The sequence below is a fragment of the Chelon labrosus genome, assembly GCF_963514085.1.
Source record: "Chelon labrosus genome assembly, chromosome: 3".
Lineage (NCBI taxonomy): Eukaryota > Metazoa > Chordata > Actinopteri > Mugiliformes > Mugilidae > Chelon > Chelon labrosus.
The window spans coordinates 2,108,499-2,130,322 of NC_140339.1; the positions used below are offsets into that span (position 1 = coordinate 2,108,499).

At 43.3% G+C, this 21,824-nt stretch overlaps 1 protein-coding gene across 2 annotated transcripts; it reads right to left on the minus strand.

Moving 5' to 3' along the window:
* Positions 1–1,449: 1,449 nt before the first annotated feature.
* Positions 1,450–21,567, minus strand: LOC311485424 (USP6 N-terminal-like protein). Of its 2 annotated transcripts, XM_084540821.1 has the most exons (14): positions 21,384–21,567; positions 14,981–15,054; positions 11,582–11,667; positions 11,435–11,474; positions 11,275–11,355; positions 9,475–9,582; positions 7,999–8,108; positions 5,528–5,576; positions 4,765–4,885; positions 4,509–4,603; positions 4,325–4,390; positions 3,624–3,723; positions 2,903–3,055; positions 1,450–2,776 (listed from the first exon to the last, which is right to left on the minus strand). In XM_084540821.1, exons 2-14 carry the CDS (start codon positions 15,044–15,046, stop codon positions 2,169–2,171), a joined length of 1,683 nt encoding a protein of 560 aa, XP_084396947.1. In that variant the 5' UTR covers positions 15,047–15,054; positions 21,384–21,567; the 3' UTR covers positions 1,450–2,168. The 2 variants fall into 2 exon arrangements, with proteins under 2 accessions (XP_084396947.1, XP_084396946.1); XM_084540820.1 differs by lacking the exon at positions 21,384–21,567 and having other exon boundaries at positions 14,981–15,252.
* Positions 21,568–21,824: the final 257 nt, after the last annotated feature.

Consider the following 21,824-nt stretch of genomic DNA (forward strand, 5'->3'; position numbering starts at 1 on the left):
CTACAAAGACATTTTAAAGACCATGTTCAAACTATTATCCAAAAAATAACAACAACAAAAAAAAAAACACCTGGATTAGTTTTAGAGTTAAATATATATATCATAAAACATGTTCACAGAGTTCTAAAATAATGGCAGTAAACTGTAACGTCTGATTCTTAATCGTATTTGAAAAAAAAAATAATAATAGAAAGTTTCTACTTTTCTTGGCAAGTCTACACCTAGAGAGAGAGAGAGAGAGAGAGAGAGAGAGAGAGAGAGAGAGAGAGAGAGAGAGAGAGAGAGAGAGAGAGAGAGACACTACCTAGAGCGACCACAAGGTGTCAGCGTTTCCTCGTTTCTAAGCACAGATCCATGTGAACACGTTCCTGTTAAACCTACAGCTTCTACAACACTGAACACTTCTACACTATAATGTTCAAACAATCCCACACATCCACGTCCTTTTATGCAAGATCTAAAAAAAAAACAAGAAAAAAAAAATACATCCACCTTTAAAGGAGGGAAACGTTCCTGAAAGGACGAGAGCGGCGCTGTTCAGTGACTTTTCTCCACGAGGACGAAAAAAAAACAAAAAAAACACAAACAATAAATTACTGAGCTAGAAAAAGTTTTCATCAACGCGTACAATCATGACAGTGAGCCAGCTCACCACGTCACAGAGGAACTGAAGCCGATTCCGAAATAAGGCATCGAGACGTTGGTACAAAAAAATAAAGGTGTAACTCTGCTAGCAAACACTTTACAAGAAAAAGAAAAAGGCCGAGCGAGCGGGCGGGCGAGCAGACGCCGCCATGTCTGACGCCCAAACAGTACAAAACTACAAAAGTGTTTTTGTGTCGCTTGTAAAGGGTCGACGCCTCAGAGATGTCCAGGTGATTTAATACTTAAAGAGAGGCCTGATAGAAGCAGCAGGTGGACGTAGAGTCAAGTCGGATAATCTGACCAAATCATAATCCTATTCATTGTTGAGCTGCTGTTTAAACGCACGTGTCTGGTTTAGTCCTAGAAACACTGGCTCCTACACTTCCCATGATGCAACCTGATGGTTTTCATTGCAGCCGCTCTCTGCAGCAAACACCAGAGCTTTTACTTTTAGGCTATTTGGTAGAAATTTATCATGAAAACGTTCACTTTTTAATCTGTAGAGAGGACGTCTGCTTCCTCAGACCTGCGTCGAGTGAATCTGAGGAGAATCAGTTCATCAACTAAACGGAGACATGTGTTTTTCTTTTGCTTTTTTAAAGTTTCTGTAGGTGGCGCAGACGTTTTCTTCTGTTTTTAAAGCAAAGCGGAAAAAATAAAACAATTCAACTCCTGGATTTTTCTGAGGAGAGAGAGATAAATAAAAGGATTATTTTATCTGAAACACATGTTGTCATGATCTGGACAAACAGGATGTGTTCTAAGATGTTTTTGTACATATCCTGTTATGTAACGTAACGGGGACAGTTTTATAGTCTTATTTAATCTTATTTATATTCATCTAGTCTTAACTGTGAATTATAAATCTAGAGGAAATGTGGATTTTTGATGCAGGATGAAAATTATTATAAAAACTATTTTGTTCTCTCTGCAGGAAACACCAGCGCTTTAACACTATTTGTCGTCTTAAAGTTCACATTTTAACCTTATGCCGACTAAATTGGGGTAAATTTCTTAGCGAACAGATAAACTAAACTGAGAAGAAACTAAGAGAGACATGGGGAAGATGTTAAAGTTTAGATTTTTTATGTCTTTTCTTCCACTTTTCCAAAATATTAAAAAAGCATAAAAAACAAAAGAAATAAAAGATGTTTTCTGCACATTAAGCCTGATTAGATTAGGCATCCACTATGAGAAACCAACAGGGAACTAAATGAGCATTAATTCCTGTTTTCTTGTCTCTTTGTCGACATTCATCAGAACTTCCTTCTAACTTCAGATTTCGATGCAGACGCAGAGCGAACAGAGCAGGATCCTACAAACCTTGATAACTGATGAGCTGTGCTTGCCTCTGACGTACACCTTTGATATCTGATGACCTGGATGTTGCAGCTGAATATTTTCCGCTGAGTTACAAACCTAAAGGAGGAAACTGCCTCTAATGTTATTGCTTGACACTGTAACTCTGATGGTTGTGCCACAGAACTGAGGAGCAGAGTCAACACTTTAACGTGGCGTTGTTCTCAGGACACGTCCTCATCCTGCGCTTCCTGCTCCGTCTTCCTGACGGAGGTCAGTGCCGAGGCCTGCTGCAGCAGCTGAGCCAGGTAACCGTCCTCGGCCCTCTCTGCCGCCGTCAGGCTCTCGGACTGAGCCAGGCCCGACGGCGTCGACGCCACCTGGGTGACGGGCGCCGATAGAGTCCTCGGGACCCTGCAGGAGGACTGGTCATCGCTGACGTCAGTAGAGGTCGGGTCGGCGGCGCTCGGGTCCCTCTCATGAGGCAGCGGCGGTGACGGGCTCCCCGGGGGCTGGTAAGGCGGAGGCCCAGTCAGCGGGGAGCCGTCGGGGGTGAGCAGGGCCCGGCTGTGGATGATGACGGGATCAGGGGAAGGCAGCGGGGCCTCCTCCTCCTTCTCCTCCTCGTCCACGGCTTCGAGATCCCTGGGGTCCTTGGAGGGGCTCTGGTCTGAGGAGATGGAGTCCGGCTGGTGGGAGATGATGTGGAGGCTCAGGCCGGCTCGGGGGAACTCGCCGGCCGAGGACGACCTCCCTCTGGAGGACTGGACCGGACTCAGCAGCACCGGGAGCTCCTGGCCCAGCGGCTTACGAGGCAACTCATCAGGCTTCCCTGAAAATAATAATAATTATAAATAACATTTTATTTATTACATTTCAGAGCACTCAAAGTCACGTCTGGCAGGTGGAGAAATAAGTTGGAGGGTCTGTAAGTTCAGACAGATACGATGGCGTGTACCTGGAGGAGGGAGGTCCAGCTTCATCTTCCTCAGCTCCGTCATGGCGGCCTGCAGCTGCTCCACGATCACGTCGTCGCTGTAGAGGAAAGTCTGGGCGATCCGCTCCTGCAGGAACTCCCTCAGCTCCTCCAGAGTCATCTTCAAGAGACGCTCTGCACAGAAACCACATGTTAAACCCACAGAGCAGCTGCACCATCACTCATCTGACAGACCGGCCGACAGCAGCGGGGGTGTCGGGCCAAAAGCAGCCCTGCAGGATGTATTTGCAAAGTGTGAAAATTACTAGGAAGGCATTAAGTGCATGTTTTCAATAGAAAGTATCTGCTAATCCTGTTTTTTCCACTAGAGGTCGCACTGTTTTAGTGAGAGCTGTGGACATAACGCGACGCTGAGACCCAGAACTAACCAGAAGATGGCAGCAATGTGCAGAAATGTCTTTTTTTTTAGTTTTTCAGGTTAATTTCAGGTTGTTAAAAAAAAAATTTGTAAAAGGAAAGCTCATAAAGCATTAAAACAAAGAGGAAATTGGAGAGTTGTCTTTATTGGTAGGTTATCATGCTGTTATGTTACTGGTCTGGGACCCTTGAGATCAAACTGGGCTGTTATTGGCCCCTGAACTAAAATGAGCGTGAATCACCTATGAACACATCTTCAAAATGTCTCACTGGTTTATTAAGAAGTTAAAGTGAAATGCAGTGTGTCTGCGACGCCTCATCTTACTCTTGTGTATCTTCAGGATGGTGTAAGACATGGCGGTGAGGAGCCGCTCCCCCTCCAGGATGAAAATGTCCCAGAGACGGAGCGTCAGGGTGAACGGCGTCTGCAGGATGGCAAAACACAGCGAGTCAGGGGGTTCGTCTGGTTCTTTCCCAGAACCTCAGGAGGCCGCTCCGAGCCCAGCGACCCGGCGGGGCCGAGAAGTGCTGACAGCGCCCCAAACCTGCCAGACCACCGCCGCCACAGGATTGTGGTTCATGCATGGAGGAGGCTAATAACAGCTTAGCCTGTCAGCTCTTAATGTTCTCCTCTAATGCGAAGCCGCAGGGATCGGGTATCAGCAGGATGCAGCATCATCGGCTTCTCAGAGATTCTTGGGAATGTGTTTTTCTTTTTGCTTTTCCCCAAAGATAGTTTAGATTGATGGAGTTTCTGTAGGTGGCGCTCTTTAACTTTACCAGCAGACACATAAGTCATGAAAGTTATTAACAGTTAAACAGAGGTTTGTAAAATACTGTAGGCCAAAAACAGCTGCTACAGGAAGGGATGAAGGAAGTCTGTCTTCATCAAATACTCCCATGCAAGAAGAGTTTCACTCCCTCGTCAGTCTACTCTTACTCTTAACGGTTTCTGTGACAGGTTCATACTTTAAATGTGATGCATTCATCTGAAGGTGAGACAGAGAGCGTGACACGTCTTCTCACCCTGTCAATGAAGCACTGCAGGAACCATTTAGTGCTGTAAATCCCTGCAGACATCTGCTCTCTGTCCTGGAGATGAAGAGACAGAGAGAGTAAATCACATTAAATGTCATCACGTATCTGACGGCGGTGTCGTGTCTTCGGCCTCATGTTCTCTTATGAAACACATGTGCAAGCGTGATCTCACCAGATGTTTCTTCAGCTTGGGGAGGAGTTTGGAAATAATCTGATCATGGTGCGTCTGGAAACGCTGAAGTTTTGGGAACCCGGGAACAAAAAAGCCTAAAAGAAAAAAATTCAGAAAAGAGAAAGGATAAGTAAAGGCTGTGTTTAATCCGGCTCCAGAGTCCAGATCAGAGTGTAATCAGTTAGTCCAAAGAGCTGCATGTGGAGCTTCACATCGTGTAAACATGGCAGGGGGAGCAGCTCGGGTGACGTCTCACCATGCATGCCGTGCTTCTGGTCGGTCAGCAGCTGTGACAGCGCCCAGAAGGCGTCTTCCTCGTTCATGTACATGAGCAGCAGGGCGGCGATCTGACTCATGCCCTGGCAGTAGCTCACCTCCTGCAGGCGGCGGAGCAGAAAATGTAAACAGTCACAACGTGTGTGTGTGTGTGTGTGTGTGTGTGTGTGTGTGTGTGTGTGTGTGTGTTCTGACTCATGATGAAAGCTCAGCAGCATTTGGTCATATGGCAGAAATAAAATGCACACACAAATAAAAATAACGTGAATCATTGTGTGTGATGCAGCAGCACGTATATAGCACGGGATGCTAAAGTTAGCTGCAGAACGTGCAGAGGGGTTGTTATGTTTTAATAAAGAGTAGAAATAGATGCATCCATGTGTTGTAGCTGCAGAATCAGATGGTATCGGTGGTTTCTCAAAGCTGCTAAACGATTTCCTGCAATCAGTCTGCATCGATACGTTTGGCCTTTTAATCAACCTTCCCTAACGTCTAATTTGTTGATCTCGATTAAATATTTGTAAAGAACAACCTGAGCAGATCAGATTTCTATGACACTATCAAACTAATATCACGCTGCAGTCTGTGTCTGTGCACAACGAACCCCGAGTGGAAAATGCTGTCCTCGCTCAGGAATAAATAAAACTCAAGAGATGAATGTTGATTTTTATCGGTTAACCTGAGCTACGCTGGTATTTGAATGTCTTATGTAATAAAAGAAGAAGAAGAAAGCAGGAACGTACTGTGTTGTAGACTGAATACGCAGAGAGGACGTGGAAGAGAGACTGCTGCCTGTAGAGAAGAAGAGGAGGAGAATTTTATTCGGTATTTTGACAATTATTAAACTTGTTATATTCTTCGTAGTGGACTTGAGGATGGAAACAGAACATGTGGACGTGTAGAAGAGAGAGGACACAGAGGACACAGAGGACGGAGCTGTGCAGCAGCATCTCCGTCCTCTCCGTCTCTATGAAAAGGTTCTTTCTTGCAGGTCCGCTGATCTCCTGTTAAATATTGAAACGTTTTTCCACTGCTGCTCCTGAACAGGCCTGCGCTCTATTAAACTGTCAGTGACGTAATTCTGTTACAGGATCAGGTTCCACAACCTCACAGCGTCCAGAACTCAGCCTGCCCACCTCTCTCCCACACTCGGTCCAAGTTCAGCCCGAGGTCTGTGCTGCTGATGAGCAGAGTTTTCTCAGAATAAACTAAAGCAGGTTTTTCTCTCAGACTGTTTTACACCTACACCTCATTTCAGCCCACACAGTGAAACCAAAGCTTCTCGCTCCATCTAGATGCTTCATTCATAACGTCATCCATTCTACTGTGGATGTTGGATGAACCCGCCCATGTGTTTCCTGAAGAGAGGTTCTGAAGCTCAGTGTGGTGCCTCCGGCCGTTTTCATCTCTGCCTGACTCCACCTAACTCCCAGCTAGTTCAAAGATGGTCAAGGAGGTGGAATGTGAGGTGGTGTGAGTTTTTAGTACCAGGCTGTAATCATGTTTAATCATCAGTATTCTGAAATTACTGAAAAAGTTGCAGGACGGCACAGTGGCGAGGTGGTCAGCACTGATGCCTCTCAGGCCGACTGGTTCTTTTCTGTGTGGAGTTTGCATGTTCTGCGTGGGTTCTCTCCAGGTTCTCCAGCTTCCTCCCACCGTCCAAAGACATGCTGGTTAGGTTCATTGGTGATTCTAAATTGAGTGTGAATGGTTGTCTGTCTCTCTGTGTTAGCCCTGTGATAGACCGGCGAATGAATGAAAAGCTTGCATTCTTGCCACTTGTGTCCACCAAGGCTGCTGCTGAGAAAAGTTTTCACTTACTAGTCGTGTCATTCTGCTCTTTTTTTTTTGCATATAAAGATTCATTCATCTTCTGTAACCGCTTATTTCTGTTAAGGGTTGCGGGGTCTACTGGGGCCTATCCCAGCTGTCATCGGGCGAGAGGTGGGCAAATAAAGATTGTCCCACAATTTCTCAGTCTTTACAGACTTCATTTGAATTTGTTGTGGATATTCATGGTTCCTAAAAGATGTAATGATTTCTGTGGGCTCCTGATCTTTGCTACTTGCATCATAAACCATAATTTAAACAGGTGAGTAAAACTTCTCATTATTAGAGTTGACATAAATGACTAAATCGTCTGTAGAGACCAGGATGTAATCTTGTTTATATCTGCTCTAAAGTTAGACGCTTTAACACGGAGGAGAGGAACTGTTGTATATTTTCCAGGCCTAGAGGTTACAGCTTGATCTTGAACATTGATGGTGACTAACCAGTAAAACTTCTCACAGATTAGTCGGCTAAATAAAGATTGAGTCTTTACAGGCTTCATCATAACTGGTTGCAGACGTTCATAACTCCTTAAAGTTGATTTGATTTCTGTGATTCCTGAGTCTTTCTATTTGCATTATAAACTATAATTTAAACATTCATTCATCTTCTGTAACCGCTTGTTCCTGTTAAGGATCGCGGGGTCTGCTGGAGTCTATCCCAGCTGTCATCGGGCAAGAGACGGAGTCCACCCTGGACAGGTCTCCATTTTTCAAATTGAAAAATAGCTGCTAGTCTTAATTTGTCCACTGTTTTAGAGAGAGAAGTGAACAGAACACAAGACTGAGACCCAGGACTAAACAGCAGACAGCAATGTGACCAAATTACACTTGAAGGACGGTTTACTAAATGTAAACATTCTCCTAAGTTACTTGTTCTTCTTTGCAACCAAAACCAAAGGAAAAAATCTGGAGTTGTTGTTATTTATAGGTGTTTACTTGTAAATTTGTCATGGACTCCTGCTTCATAATCTATAAACTCCACTGTCTCACAGGTTTGAGGAGACGATGAAGATGAAGATGTAGGTGAGATTTCAGATGTCATCTTTAATATCTTTCTACATCGTTATGCTAGCTACCATTAGCCTAGAGGACTACAATGTAACACCGTCAGCTGCATAGTGTACTTATAGACCGGCATCTATTGTTGCTTATCGTGAAAGTACTGATACAATCCTCCAGATTTTAAATCCTAGGGCGACCCACGTGAGTCTCTGAGCAGCGTAGGATGCTTTACAGCACATCGGTAAACTCTCACATTACCCGATAACCCGAGCAGAGCCTTTGTACCAGGAGAGGTGCAGGCCAGATTTCAGCAAAGTGAGTCAGACCCTGAAAATCAATTTCTGGCGGAACATCGGACTGAACGACGCGAGACGTACTTGACTCCAAAGCGATCCATGAACATGATGTGCTTTCTAAAGGTCCTGTTGATGTCCAGGTCGATCTGTTTGATCTCCGACGAGCACAGCCTGGCCTGCTCCTTCATTTTCTGGGTGGAAAACAGAGGGAAGGTGAGGAGAAAGAGAGAAGAACAGCAGATTAGATTACAGATACTTAAAGGGAAGTCACTCAACATGAAAGAGCAGAATAATCTTCAACATGTAGCTGAACATATTCAGAATATTTTGGTCTCACTGGAAAATTATCTCATTAGGAGAGAACTACATAAAAAATTGTGTATTATGCACCAGACTCAGGATGTGTTAAATATTAATACAGGTTGATTTCATCATTTCCTAATCTTTAGCATGTCTCCATCTTCTAGTTTTCCTCTAGTTTTTCTAATCCTGTCCACTTTAGTAAAATAAAATCTGTCATCGTTAATCTGGTTGCCATCTGTACAAATCCGCCCTCACTTAACATCGTTAGCTTAGCCGTTTGGTACATTATTCCATGTACTGAGTTTTACTAACAGTTAGTCTTAGTGTTAAAAGCTAACAGTTAAAAATAATATCTTTAGAAGTGTAATATGTTGCTTAGCATTAGCCTAGCTTCACAGACAGACTGGAAGATTTACTTTAAGTATGTTTACCTTCCTGCTACTTCATCCTGCTACTTTTGCATTAAATTGTACTTCAGAATAAAGTTTCACGTGCAAAACATTAGGAACTTATAAAATATGATGTAGGGATTAAATAATAACTACAAACTAAAGACTTTAAAGTAATTAATTGCTGATAACATGACGCTCTGAAAGGGTATTTTTGCTTAACAAGCACTTTTGATGCTAACATTAGCCTTTTTATTTGTAAGTACACAACAACTAAACTCTTATTAGACTGTACTGATGGTGTGTTATTGAACACTAGCTCCGTTTAATCTTAAAAAGGTGCTTTACATTGGACATGAGCTGCTAGTCCTTCACTAAATCCTATCAAAAACAATTCCTATGTTTGCAATTATGAGTAAAACATTTAGCATTTATTTTAAACTTATTCTCCATTTGGAGTTTCTGGTCACGTTTAGCCAAACGATAAACCATAAAACAAATAGTTTAAGGTAACTTCCTGAGCACAGGTACATGCTGATGGAAGTTTGCTGGGAGGAAATCTTTGAAGGCTAGGCTACTCCCACTTCACACTTTCTTTGTGAGAAGCTAAGCTAAAGATGCTAAATATATATGCAACCTCTACTCTGACTCTTAGAAAAACAAGAAAATCTAATATGAAGTGAATATTTTTAACAAATTTGCTTTAAAAGTCTTATCTGTTACGCTGCAGTTACTGCTTTCATCTCCTCTATGTAATCTGATCTTTTTTTCTGCAGGGAATTTGCTTTTCTCACACTTTTATTTATCCTCGGCCAACATCTTATGTGTATGTCCACAGAGCATCTAGTCATTTCAGAGCGTTTACCTCATATTTGCCCTCGTTCTCCTTCTTAGCCCTCTCCACGTCCAGCATCAGTGCCCAGGCCCGGCCTCGGAGCTGCAGGGGAATGCCCTTGTAAACCCGTTTCACCATCTGAAAGCGAGGAGGAGCAGAGGGAAACATAATCACCGAGAGAACAAGGTTTTTGGAGAGCGGACGCTGCGAAGAGTGAGTCACCGGAAAGTTTTAACCGCCTCCGACAACATTCACAGGAACAAAGCTAAAAAGGTTTTCACATCTTATTTATTCACTGAGCAGCACACAGTGAAGCAGGTTTGGGATCAAGGAGCCGCTGGGGGAAAAAAAAAAAAAAAACATAAGTGGAGTTAATGTTTACGTGAGGAGGTTTAAAAGTTCCCAGTTTAACTTCACTTATTTGTGGCTCCACACGGCAGCAAGTCCTGAGAAAGTAACGAGGAGAATTCAAAGCCTCTTAGTCTACAGTCTATTTGTCATTAATCATGGGATGCAGCATCCAGCACAGAAAAAAATAAAGAAATGCATAAATAGGGATGATTATTTTTCTTAGAATATGGAAAGAAAACAAAAAAGAGATGGAAGAAATGATGAATGAGAGTCAGAGCAATGAGTTGTTGAAGCTGGTGACTCCATATAAAGACAGATGAACCCTTTCATGAAGTCAGCCATGTTTCCTGAAGCTCAGTGTAGTACCAACTCCCAGCTAACTCAAAGATGCTCAAAGAATTTTCACAATTCTTCAAAGCCTTGATATCGTGCAACTGGCATGACTGGAGAAATTAGCTTTAGAGGCCAGAACTGGTTTTGTACCAGGCTGTGAACATGTTTATTTCTGGACATTTTAACATGGAGGTCTATGGAGATGGACTCACTATTGGTGTCAGCCCCTAGTGGACATTAGAGGAACTGTAGTCCATTTTTCAGCCCCAAAAGTTACTGCTCGATAATAACTCAGTGCTGCTAACTTTAGATATATGTTGAAATTACTGATTCATTAGTTTTCTTTGAGCGAGAGACGGGGTCCACCCTGGACAGGTCTCCAGTCTATCACAGGGCTAACACAGAGAGACACTCACACCTACGGCCAATTTAGAATCACCAATGAACCTAACCAGCATGTCTTTGGACGGTGGGAGGAAGCTGGAGAACCTGGAGAGAACCCACGCAGACGCAGGGAGAACATGCAGACTACACACAGAAAGAAACCAGTCGGCCCATGGATTAGAACCCAGAACCTTCTGGCTGTGAGGCATCAGTGCAGCATCTAACTCACCTGGAATACAACTACTACTGTCACTGACAGTGTTATGCCCCTGTGCTCTTGTTTATCCATATAACAGTAACTTTATGAGCACTGTATGCCCACTAAGCCTTTCTACAATTAATATTTTAAATGCTCATCGTGTAGATGCTGCATGTAGTATGTTTTCATTCATGTCATTCCTCTTTCTGCTTTCTTTTTTGGGTTCTTCTCAAAGTTTCTTCCTGTTAAAAAGGGAGTTTTTCTTTCCATCGTCACCTCGGTGTTTGCTCTAGGGTTCAGGAACTGGGTCCTGTTAATGAAGTGTGTGTTTTTTTCAGTGTTCTGTTGTTTTCAAGGCGGATGTTTGGCCTCTCCTTGTTTGAGTCATATTTTAGGGATCCAGATTATTCAGAATGAGAGCGTGATCATGAAAGAATCTGGCTTCTCACTTTGTGTGACTCGGCACTGACAGTTTCTCACACAGAAATGAGCAGACATTTCACATATTTGTCAACAGAAGTCTCCAGCGGTGAAGTCATTTTAAATAGATGCTTTTTACTCACTCTGTCACTGTTCTTGTATTTATCCCACTTCTTCACCATCTTCAGCCATTTCTCTGCTCTCTCTATCTCCAGCTGCTTCCGCTGTCAAAGCAAAAGGAAGCCGGTGAATAAAAAGCTCCTCTACCGTCACCTGTCTCGACGTTTCCTCTCCTTTCTTTACCTTCTCCTCGTGAGCAGTCGGCGCCGGCAGCTCGTCCTCGCTGAAGGACAAAAAGACATAGAGGCAAAGATAAATTGAAAGCGACCGCTAGAACTGCGCCACCACCTGGCGGGAAAATACTACTGAGATGCAATGAGAGGGACTTACTGCATGAAGCCGAACCGGTCGATGACTTTGTAGATGCTGTAGTCGGCATCTTCCCAGGGGTCGATCTCCACCCCGCCCTGCCTGCCCTGGAAACACCAACGGGAAAACAAAGTCACACTTCAATCATGTTATATTAGACAGATAGATGAGAATGGACATGGGCCTTCTGAGGGTGTCCTGTTGTTAGTGGGGGGCCTTTGAGGGGAGGGGCCTCTGTGGATCATCCCACAGATACTTGATCAGTTTGGGATCTAGTGAATTTGGAGGCCAGGTCAACACCTTGTGCTGTTCTTCATGTTTTTTTTAGTTGTTCCTAAAGTGTTTTTGTGTGTGTGTCTGTGTCAGGCTGCATCCTGCTGGGGATGGCTGCTGCCATCAAGGAGTGTCATTGCTATGGGGTGGGGGTGCCTGGTCTGGTCTAGGTGGGTGCTACATGTCTAAGTAACATCCACACCAATGAATGCCGGGTCCAGAAGTTTCCCAGCAGAACAATGAACTGTCACAAGATGGTCAATGTTATTTATGTCTCCTGTCAGTGGTCATAATCTTGTGGCTGATCGGTGTATATACATATATGAAGATATATAAGATGTATAAATAATGTGTACAGTATATAATGATAGAAACATAAACAGGGTAAAGTGGGTATGTGTAAATATACAGTTAGTGACATGAGTTATACTGTGTGGTGTAAATAATCATTTCAGTCTTCTCCTACACTGAGGAGACCGTAGGAAGCTTCCAGTCAACATCAAAGAGCTGCTTTAGTTTTGACTTCCTCATATGGTTTCACTTCTCCGTGCACCTTGAGAATAGGTGAAGTTGTGGCTCAGCTTTTAAGGGTTACACATGCACACATAAACTTAAACACTGCAGTTAACACGCCGCACTAAAAGCTTCAAACACAAACATTTAAATGAATCTAATCGGGTTAAAGTGCAGCAGCCAAGTCAAACATGCGCTCAGAGTCTAGAAGTAATGTTTAAATCATGGAAAATCCATTTAGGCAACAATCTGGTCCCGGTGTTGACATAACAGAGAGGGAACTAATCCTCAGACGGGCCGGGCCGAGAGGCTTCTCACTCTGAATAATAACACTGCTGTGTGGTTGGTTGGCTGCCTCCTGTCTGGAACGCAGCCAGTGGGCAAGGTGGGGGGGTCGGCGTGAGCACACAGGAAGAGTAGGGCTTCATCTCAGTTGAGGCTCTCAGAGTGATGTCAGCATCACGCTAGCGAGAGGAACTAAAAATACTTTCTCAGCGACGCTGTGCGGCGTGTTGCAGAGAAAAGACACTGAAGCCAAGAGAGACGACGGTTTATTTCAGTTTACTACGACTGAATTCAAAAATAAAAAATAAAAGTAGTAGAGTAGAATAAGACGCCTCTGAGCACCGGGTGTCACACCTCAGTGTTTATTAAAGCTCCTCCAGTTGTATGAAGTTAGAGCTGCTGAACTGCTTTTGTAGAAAGATTAATGCCTCAAGTAAATTAATTAAAGCATAACTTTGGCACCCATGAAGAAGCCGCAAAGAAATGCAGTTTGATTGGCCTGGCAGATCTTTGCAGGAGCACAATCAGTTCAAGGGTCCAAGACTTTTCCGTCTATTCGTCAGGCTTCCAGAGAAGACTTCAAGCAAAAGATGCTGCAGACGCTCTCCAAATTTGCAACAAAGAGAGATGTATTTCTGGATTTTTATGCAGACACAACAAACCGACATCAAAGAGCTAACAGCAAAGTAGGCTGACTGGGACATCGGCTCACGTCTCCACCAAAAAAGTTGCACTTGAAAACACTACAAAGAGGCGGTAGTCTGTATTCAAAGGGGGGAAACAGGAAGAGCTACTAGTAGCTCAGAGGATGGGTAGCAAGGACAAGCTAATACTAAGTGCGAGGCTAGGACGCTATGAGGAGCTACTGTTTGCTGGGAGGCTAGAGAGCTAAGAAGAGCTACTTTTAGCTTTGAGGCTAGGTAGCTAGTAAAGACTACAAGGTGTTTTCTAGAGCTGGCCTCTCCTGAATCGTGCTGATCAGTTGGTCTGGAGTTTATTTATTCTGGAACGTTCAGATGAAGATGATGCTGGATCAGCTGATTAGCGTCCACAGAGCGGGACACACCACCATAAACTAGCCGACAATGGACCAATGAACTTGGGACATCATGTCCCTTAGAAGGTTGAAGTTTAACTTTACAAATCATTTATTTTCATGAGAAACGGATCCGTACTCATACCGTTTAACGATGATATCGGCTCCTACTTGTTTTTAAAAGGATATTCATTTTCATTAGCTTTTTATGTGTGAGTTGCAAAGTGACGGCTCTGCACTCTGGTTCACGATGTGCTAGTTTGTCAAATTTACAGCACAGAATTCCAATAAAACCCGACACAGAAGAGCCTATTCGCTTACTGGAATAAACCTACAGCTACCAACACCAACTTTAGCACTGGAGCTAAGGTCCAGCACCACCTGGAGTAGTCGTAGAGTGGTAAACACTGTGCTGTAACAGTGAGAAGGAGCCAAACAGCAGCTTGTTCAGGAGAAGGGAGGTGTCATAAGGACATAAACCTACATGTATGTGGGACAGACGATCACCCAGAGCCCTCCTGAGAGTACACAGCTGTGGTTTGGGGTCAGTCTCTGCACAGTGCTGTTTCATGTAACCCGGAAACCAGCATCCACACACAGAAAACACCATGACCGGGAGTTCAGCCAGTCAGGTGTCAAGTCAATTGCTGCGCAGTGTGTCACAGTTGTTGCTATGGCCAGACGGAGCAAACCCCTCCAATGCCACCCCGTCGCCCCGCTGCTCCAGGCTGCTGAGCTAAATTTAACCTCTGGCTGCTGCTGCTGCTGCTGCTGCTGCTGCCGTGGCGTACAACACCCACACCCACCACCAGCTCACACTCGGCATCAGCACATTCACCACACGTTGTGCAGCCTGGAGAAGCATTAATAATCAGCACGGGTTATATTTTGACACAATTAATCACGAGCCAACAGATTGCCGTCCAGGGCTTTAAATAGCACGACACATTAGTGGCATGAAAACATTCTAACACAACATGCTATTAATGCTATTCTAAGTCCTATCTAGCAACCCACAAACACCTTTAGTGCCCTCCACACTTGCAGAAATGCAAAAACGCACATTTGAAGTCACACCATCGTCCATCTCAGTGTGTCCGTTGGTGTTTTTAACCATCAAATCTACCACGTGTGATCTCTTCCTCCTACACACAAATAACACACAAGACATAATGAAAGCCTAAATGATGAATTTTATTTTACCATTGCTTAAAAAGTGGAATGAATACAACAGACCTTTGCTCTGAATTTAAAGGACACACATTCTTGTCAATCTAAAAACCCTGGGATCACTCTGCCTGTTGGAAACTCACCGTAGCATATTTCAAGATGATATCGGCCCGTTCCTCTGCTATTAGAGTCTCAATGTCTTTCTTCATGTCAATATCTGCAGAAGGAAAAAAGAAAGATTTGTATGAGCTGGAGAACAACAACTGAAGATGACTCACAAAAAACAAAAACAAAGAGTGAGCCCAGCTGATAGATGTGGGCGACTGCTGGCCCTCAAACCAACAGCACGAGGTGGTAAATGACTTCATCGCAGAGAATAAAGACAGTTAGCATTAGTGGGTAGTGGAGTAATATCATAGTCAGTGTGTGCAAAAATGCGGAAACAAACCAGCTGATCTTCAGTCGGCCTGAACCAGAATAAAAAACAAATAAAATCCAAAACCAAGGTCCATTTTAATTTTTGCCAGCGGCATACAGTACAGTGGAGTATAGCCCACACACAGAGCGTGCACTTGACTGTGTTGTACTGTTTAGTTTTAACAGTGGGCGGTGCTAGCATCTTGAACGCTGCAGCTTCTCCACGAAATTAAACAAAGACGACCAAAAATGGTAGAACCAAGGAAACGCAAGACGGTTAGTGAGTGTCAGACCTACACCTACACGGCTAGTCTAAAAGCTCAACAGAATTTTTTTCCCATGCTTACAAAACAGGAAAATTCAACAATAGCCAGTTCTGAGGTCAGTAAACTCGTTGCCAGACATGGGAAACCTTTCTCAGATGGTGACTTCATAAAAGAATGCCTCGATAAAATCACAGGATTAATGTGCCTGGGAAAAAAAGCACGCATTCAACAACATTGCGCAATGAATTGAAGACTTGTCGATTGCATGGGATGAGAGATTCCAGAGACACCACACAGCTGTTAATTTTTTTTATTGTGAAAAGAATTTGGACACCCCTGCTTTAGAGGTTTCATAATCAGGTTATGAAATAGTTAGCATGAGACAGCTGTAGTACAGAGCTGTCCACCCCCCCATCCCCCCAGTAAACCATCAACCTGCACCTACACCTCCACAAACCAGCCTCCTACACGACAACTGCCTCACACCTTCACCGAGGTGTCGTGACAGGAAACCAGACGTCATGAGAGTCTTGATGACTGCTACCACTAATGTCCCACTTGACTGTACAGCTAGCGATTAGCATGTGACGGCTAACAGTATGTAAAAAAAGACTATTAGTAGTATAATACTATAACTTAGACACTTTTGTGTCTAATCAAACAATGAACACAGAGCCAGCTGGAGGCTTCCTGTCAAATCATCCCCAAACAAAGCAGCGAGGGTTTTAATCCTTGTTTAATCTACATCCACCAATGACAGGACCCCGGGGAGGGGGGGTAATCTGGACACGCAAAGCATCTGGATTAGAAATATCTCCAGAGAAGGATTATGCAGAAAGTCTGTTATACCCAAAGCTGGAATAAAGACAAACAAAAAAAAAAAAAAAAAAGCTGGGAGGATCTTCAGCCAGACCAGCAGACAGCAGGGAGGCCCCATAAAGACACGGATGAATCCTTTGTTGGTTTTAATGGTTCATTAACGCCACAAAAAGCATCTGGCGGCTCTGAAGCTGCGGCTATGAACGCCAGCTGTGCACCAGTGCTTAATAAACTTTGTTTATTATCGAAATTGTGTGATCAATTAATCATCTAGCCTCAAAAACTGATCAAACAACGGCCAATAGGGTGACAAGATTTGCCTGGAAGCTAGTTTGAGCTTCCCACGCCCAATAATTTTGACAGAACGTTGTCCTGGAGTCTCTCCGTCAGTAACAGTAGTCATACACATCATCTAAGCGCCATGAAAGAAAAATGTCTGACTATCCATGTGCCAGAGGTATTGTTTTAGTTGAAATCCGTCCCGTAATGAAACTGAGTTTGGCAAAGCTAATAATTACTTTAAATAAACATTCCAACCGTGATGGCTTCAAAAATTTTAAATGTAAAGGCGTTTTCTTTGTGGTCAGCTTTATCTAACGCTCCACTATTGAGTTACTGACAGGTAGGGGTGTCCCAATCAAGTGTTTTTGCCCCATGATCTTTTAATATTAAGTATTAGCTGATCCAAGTCCTGATCTGATCTTAAATGTCCTAAAGTTGGTCCCGTGTAGATTCCTAAAGTCTTTCTTTGTCTTCTCCTAGAGTCGTACCTTGTGTTCTCTACTCCAGAAATGTTCTGGTCATCCAACGCTGCCATAAACTCCCTAACCCTCTCTGGAATACAGCACAAACGTTTCACACAGCAGACATGTTTATTCACGTGATTTTGGTTCTTCATGTTTTTTGGGAGCTCTGACGTTAGCCAGCCACCTTTAAACCAGAAGAGGAAGAAGAGGTTTTGACAATACATGGGATGTGGTTTTGGTTGTTGGATGTGGAGTTAAAACGAATAACTACAAAAGATCAGGCTTGGCTGAAGCCAGATACTGATCCGATCATTTTAAAAATGCCTGAATAGTAGCCGAGGCATGTAGAGACGTCATTGACGTCGTCAATAATATCCACCACTGTCGAGACGGCAACATGACTTCACCACATGAGGAGGAGCATTCAGTGCAACAGCCCAAAGTAAAATGGGGGCTTTTAATTAATGGAGGGCAACCAGTTTGTTTGGGTCGCTCTGTACATCGTCTACCCAGTTCATCATTTTCTTCTCCCCAGACATTGAGTCTGAATGTGGATGAACCAGGTTGAATAATTCAGGGAGGAGGAAGATGGCGCTCCTGTCTGGTTGATGGTCAGTGACACAGTTAAAAGACTGTTCAGTCTTCTGTTCTAGGTTTATTGTGTTTCAACAAACAACTAGTCCTGGCTATCACGACTGACTTCCTGAATCGGTTCAATTCCAATTCACATGGTGCAGATTCCATTCGATTCAATATCAATCCATTTAGAGATATTTTAGTTTTTAAACATTTTTATTTAAAACTAAAACGACTGTTGTCATTGGTTCCAGAGATTTGTGGTATGTCCACAATATTTCCCATCTAGTTTCTCATCTTTTACGTGTTTTTGCTTTTGTCCAGCTCTTCTCTGTCCTCATACTTTTTAAATCAAATCAGCTTTCATTCCTGACGATGCTATCAGAGTTATAGCTCTTGTCATGTTTTGGATCTCCTTCTGTTGCCAGATCTTGCAAGATTTTGTCACGCGAAACCGGTCTCCCAAAAACATTGCAAGATTTCTAAAGACAGGATGCGGGAAATGGCGTGTACTTGGGTTTGGGTTAGGGTTACTTTTGTGAATTGATCAATTTGAATCAGAACATGTATTTTTTTCAAACCTAGACCCTGAAACCACCTCATTGGCGGGTTTCTGTGATTTTAAATTGAACTGTTTAGTGACGCTGAGTGGCTTAAAGCAACAAATATTTAAGTTCGATGGCAGCAACCTGTGGTAACCAAAAATAATTATGACAGGGGGGATATGAGGGAGTCAGGCGAAGTTGCAGAGCCACATAGTTGGCATAGAGAGGAGGTCTGGGTGGATGGGTGGGTCATAAAATGTCGGACTTCAACACATACTCCTTGTTTATTTCCCATTTCATGCTGCTGGTCAACGCTTCCATTGGCTATGACTGTCCTTAACAGCCTGTTTATTATTTCTAACTATAACAATGAAGCTACTCTCCTAACCAAGTTATTTTTGTGCCTAAACCAAATTTATTTTATTTAATAGCTGGGTTTATAGAGCCACTTGTAAACACTCTGTACAATACAATAAGGCTGGAGTTTCTGTTTGTTAAGAGGCAGCATCAAATAATACTCCCAACAAATTTTTGTTGTCCTCCTCTGATGAGTTAGCGATACAGATTCCTCCTCCCCCTGACAGAAGATACAGGACCCAGCTTTACATATTTACTTTTCATTTGCCATAATTCTTCTTTTAAACGCAGCCGTTAAACCCACAGCTTCCCCCGTGCCTCTTGGAGCTCTCCGTGCCCCTGAAAGAATGATTAAAGACTCTAAATGTCACTTTTCCACTCTTGTGCTTTTTGCATATTGGTTGTCTGAGACATCAGAAGTCTGAAAACCACAACGCACTTGGATATTGACAATCTAGATATTTCACAGAGATTCTTAAGATACTGAAATGCTTTGGCGTCGGGTGTGCTGATCCAACCCAGATTGGATTTCAGCCCTGTCAGCAAAGATTTACTGCATTATAAATTCTGTGGAAAGTGTTTAAAAAGTGCAATATATATATGAGCTCTGGCCCCCGCAGAGGTTCACGTAGGAAGGTTGATAGCTTACAGAAGCTTTAAATATGAGCCGTCATCTGAAGCATATGGCAGCGGCTGCATGTGGTCAGCGCACTAAATCACAGACGAGCACTGGCGGGAGTCCCAGTATGGAGGGTGGAGGCCCAAACTGGGAGAGACTACTGAGACCGGACGGCTCCCCTTTACTCTACCTGACTGAAGGACACAGTTTCCTAAGTACAGAGCACTCTGGGTGTGTTTAATCCAAACTAAATGTCCCTAAATCTGGACTTCATTAAACAAACTACATCACAGAGTGGAGACATGGGATTTGGACTTGATTCTGATATTGGCAGACGTGGTTTCTGGTCAGAGGTTGGATTGTTTAAAGTGGGGAAATTAAAGTGGAGCTGGGAAAAAAACTGGTGTTTGGTTGCAGCAGACACTTTTCATTTCCTAATTTTGCTTTCATAAGTTAAGTTAAAACATGCATTGCCCAACTGAGGACTTGCAATCTTCTTATTACGCAGTATTAAATTTAGAGCACGTGAGCAGTCGTCAAATTAATATCATGTTAGGAGCTTTGGAAAGAATCTCTTGAGAAGGGACGAAGATTTTCTACAGCTGAAACCTAAGAAATCCCAAATTCTGAATCTCATCCCACACAAAGTCTTGACTCAGACGCGACTGATGAAAGACTCAGACTTAAAAACATTTGAAAATATAAGACTTGTCTGTGGCTGCAATGAACTTGGACTTGCAGTTCAGAGCGTAATCTTTGTTCCAAACAAAGAGTTTCTGCATTAACAAAATCCAGAACACAGGATGGGAGGTTGGGTTTATCACAAGGATGCACGTGTGTTATTTAACATCTTCAATAAAAGCTGAAGCAGTCGATTAATAAAGCCATTAAACAAGCTGGTTTTCACAATGATTCTCTGTGTATATTGTGTATTGATCAGCTTTCTTTCGTCTCCTGTGTTTGTGTTTTAGCCCGTAGATCGGACAAACCAATTAATAAGAAGACGTCAGCTTGGCCTCTTGGAGGATGTGACGGCTATTTTTCACAACTAATTAACAAATTAAGTCGCTCTTAGTCTATCAGATAATCCAGGATGAAGGACATTTACTCAAGAAGCTTGAGTAGTTACTATAAGCAAGTATTTTCCATTCATTCTACTGATGATCCACCACATTTCAGACTAAACTTGTACTTTTTACTCAATAACTGGTAGATTAATCAATTATGAGCATAATCTGCAGTTACAGCCAGAAATAACTGCTGCACTCCATCCAGTTAAAAGATAACAATGGAACTAATATTAAAACATCAGTAAATCGTTTTAATTTGAGGCTTTGGACAGTTTCTTAATCAAGCGAATGCTGTTACTTGAGGCCAACATGACCGGCTGTGTGTCCATTTGTTAAATATCCACCATTAGAGCAGACGAAATTAGCCGACACAGCAAGACCTGCCTTTAGTTTGCAGCATATTTGAACTGAGCGGCTTCGGTTATTGTGCAATTAATTTAATTACTCTGGATCAATACGGACCCAGAGGGGCCCCTTGGTGATTTGAAACCTACTTTGCACAGCAGGGCTCTTATTGATTTGTTTTTTTACAAATAAAATAATTAATCAACTAATTAAGAAAATAAGCAAACTGTTCAATAATGAAAACCTTAAAAACATGTTTAAAAATCAGTTCCACTATTAATGCATGGGTAATAATGATCTAATAATAGAAAAATAGCATAAGTTCAAAGTTTTTCTGCAGAATTAGTACTTTGCAGTTTACTTTTCGGTAATATTTCCAATGCAGAACTTTTAAATGTGACTATTTTATAATGCAGATTGAGTTGAGCTGAATAACTCCGGTGTGTTTTTGCAGCAGCAGCAGCTCTGATCTCCCAGCAGGCCTGAGAGCTGCTGCTGCTGCTGCTGCTGCCTTCACTGTCTCCATCTGAGGGACATGTATGTACAGCCGGCTGGAGGATGCCTATCCAGTCTGCTCACCGTCCAGACATGTCTCACAGAGATCCGGTGATAATTAACGACAATGAGGGTCGTTTTCTGATGGTAAACAAACCTCCGCTACGATGATGATGGTGATGATGATGATGGGCCGCTGGCAATGCTACAACCTCACGCGAGATCTGTTTATTCTAATGAGAATAATAAACAAAAGCGGAATAAATCATGCATAAACCGGAGCGTAATTACCGTGTTTCTCCGGTGTATTTCTGCGCTATCCGTGCAGGAACACAGCTCCGCGTCCTCTGGGCATTCTCCGGTGAAAGTGCAGCTCCAAGCAGCAGGACAGGACCGGACGAACCACCGGGGGCTGACAACAATAGCCTCCTCACCGTCAGTCCATAGGTTACCATCAGACACGCATACACTGAGTACAGTACAGGAACAGAGGAGCTCCGGGGTCGGGGTCCCAGCAGCGGCAGCGGCGGAGGCGCACTGAGCAGGCGCCGCAGCGTGGCACCCGTCAGCCGTGTGTGCGCCGTAAAGATACGGCCTTAAAGACACAGACACCTCCAGGAGGAGCAGCTGCTCCTGTCCCGACCACACACAATACCCCCCAACACTCAGCTCTTTCCTCTGCCGACATCTGCTGGATAAAACACTGTAGTGCAGGGATGGAGGCAGCAATGA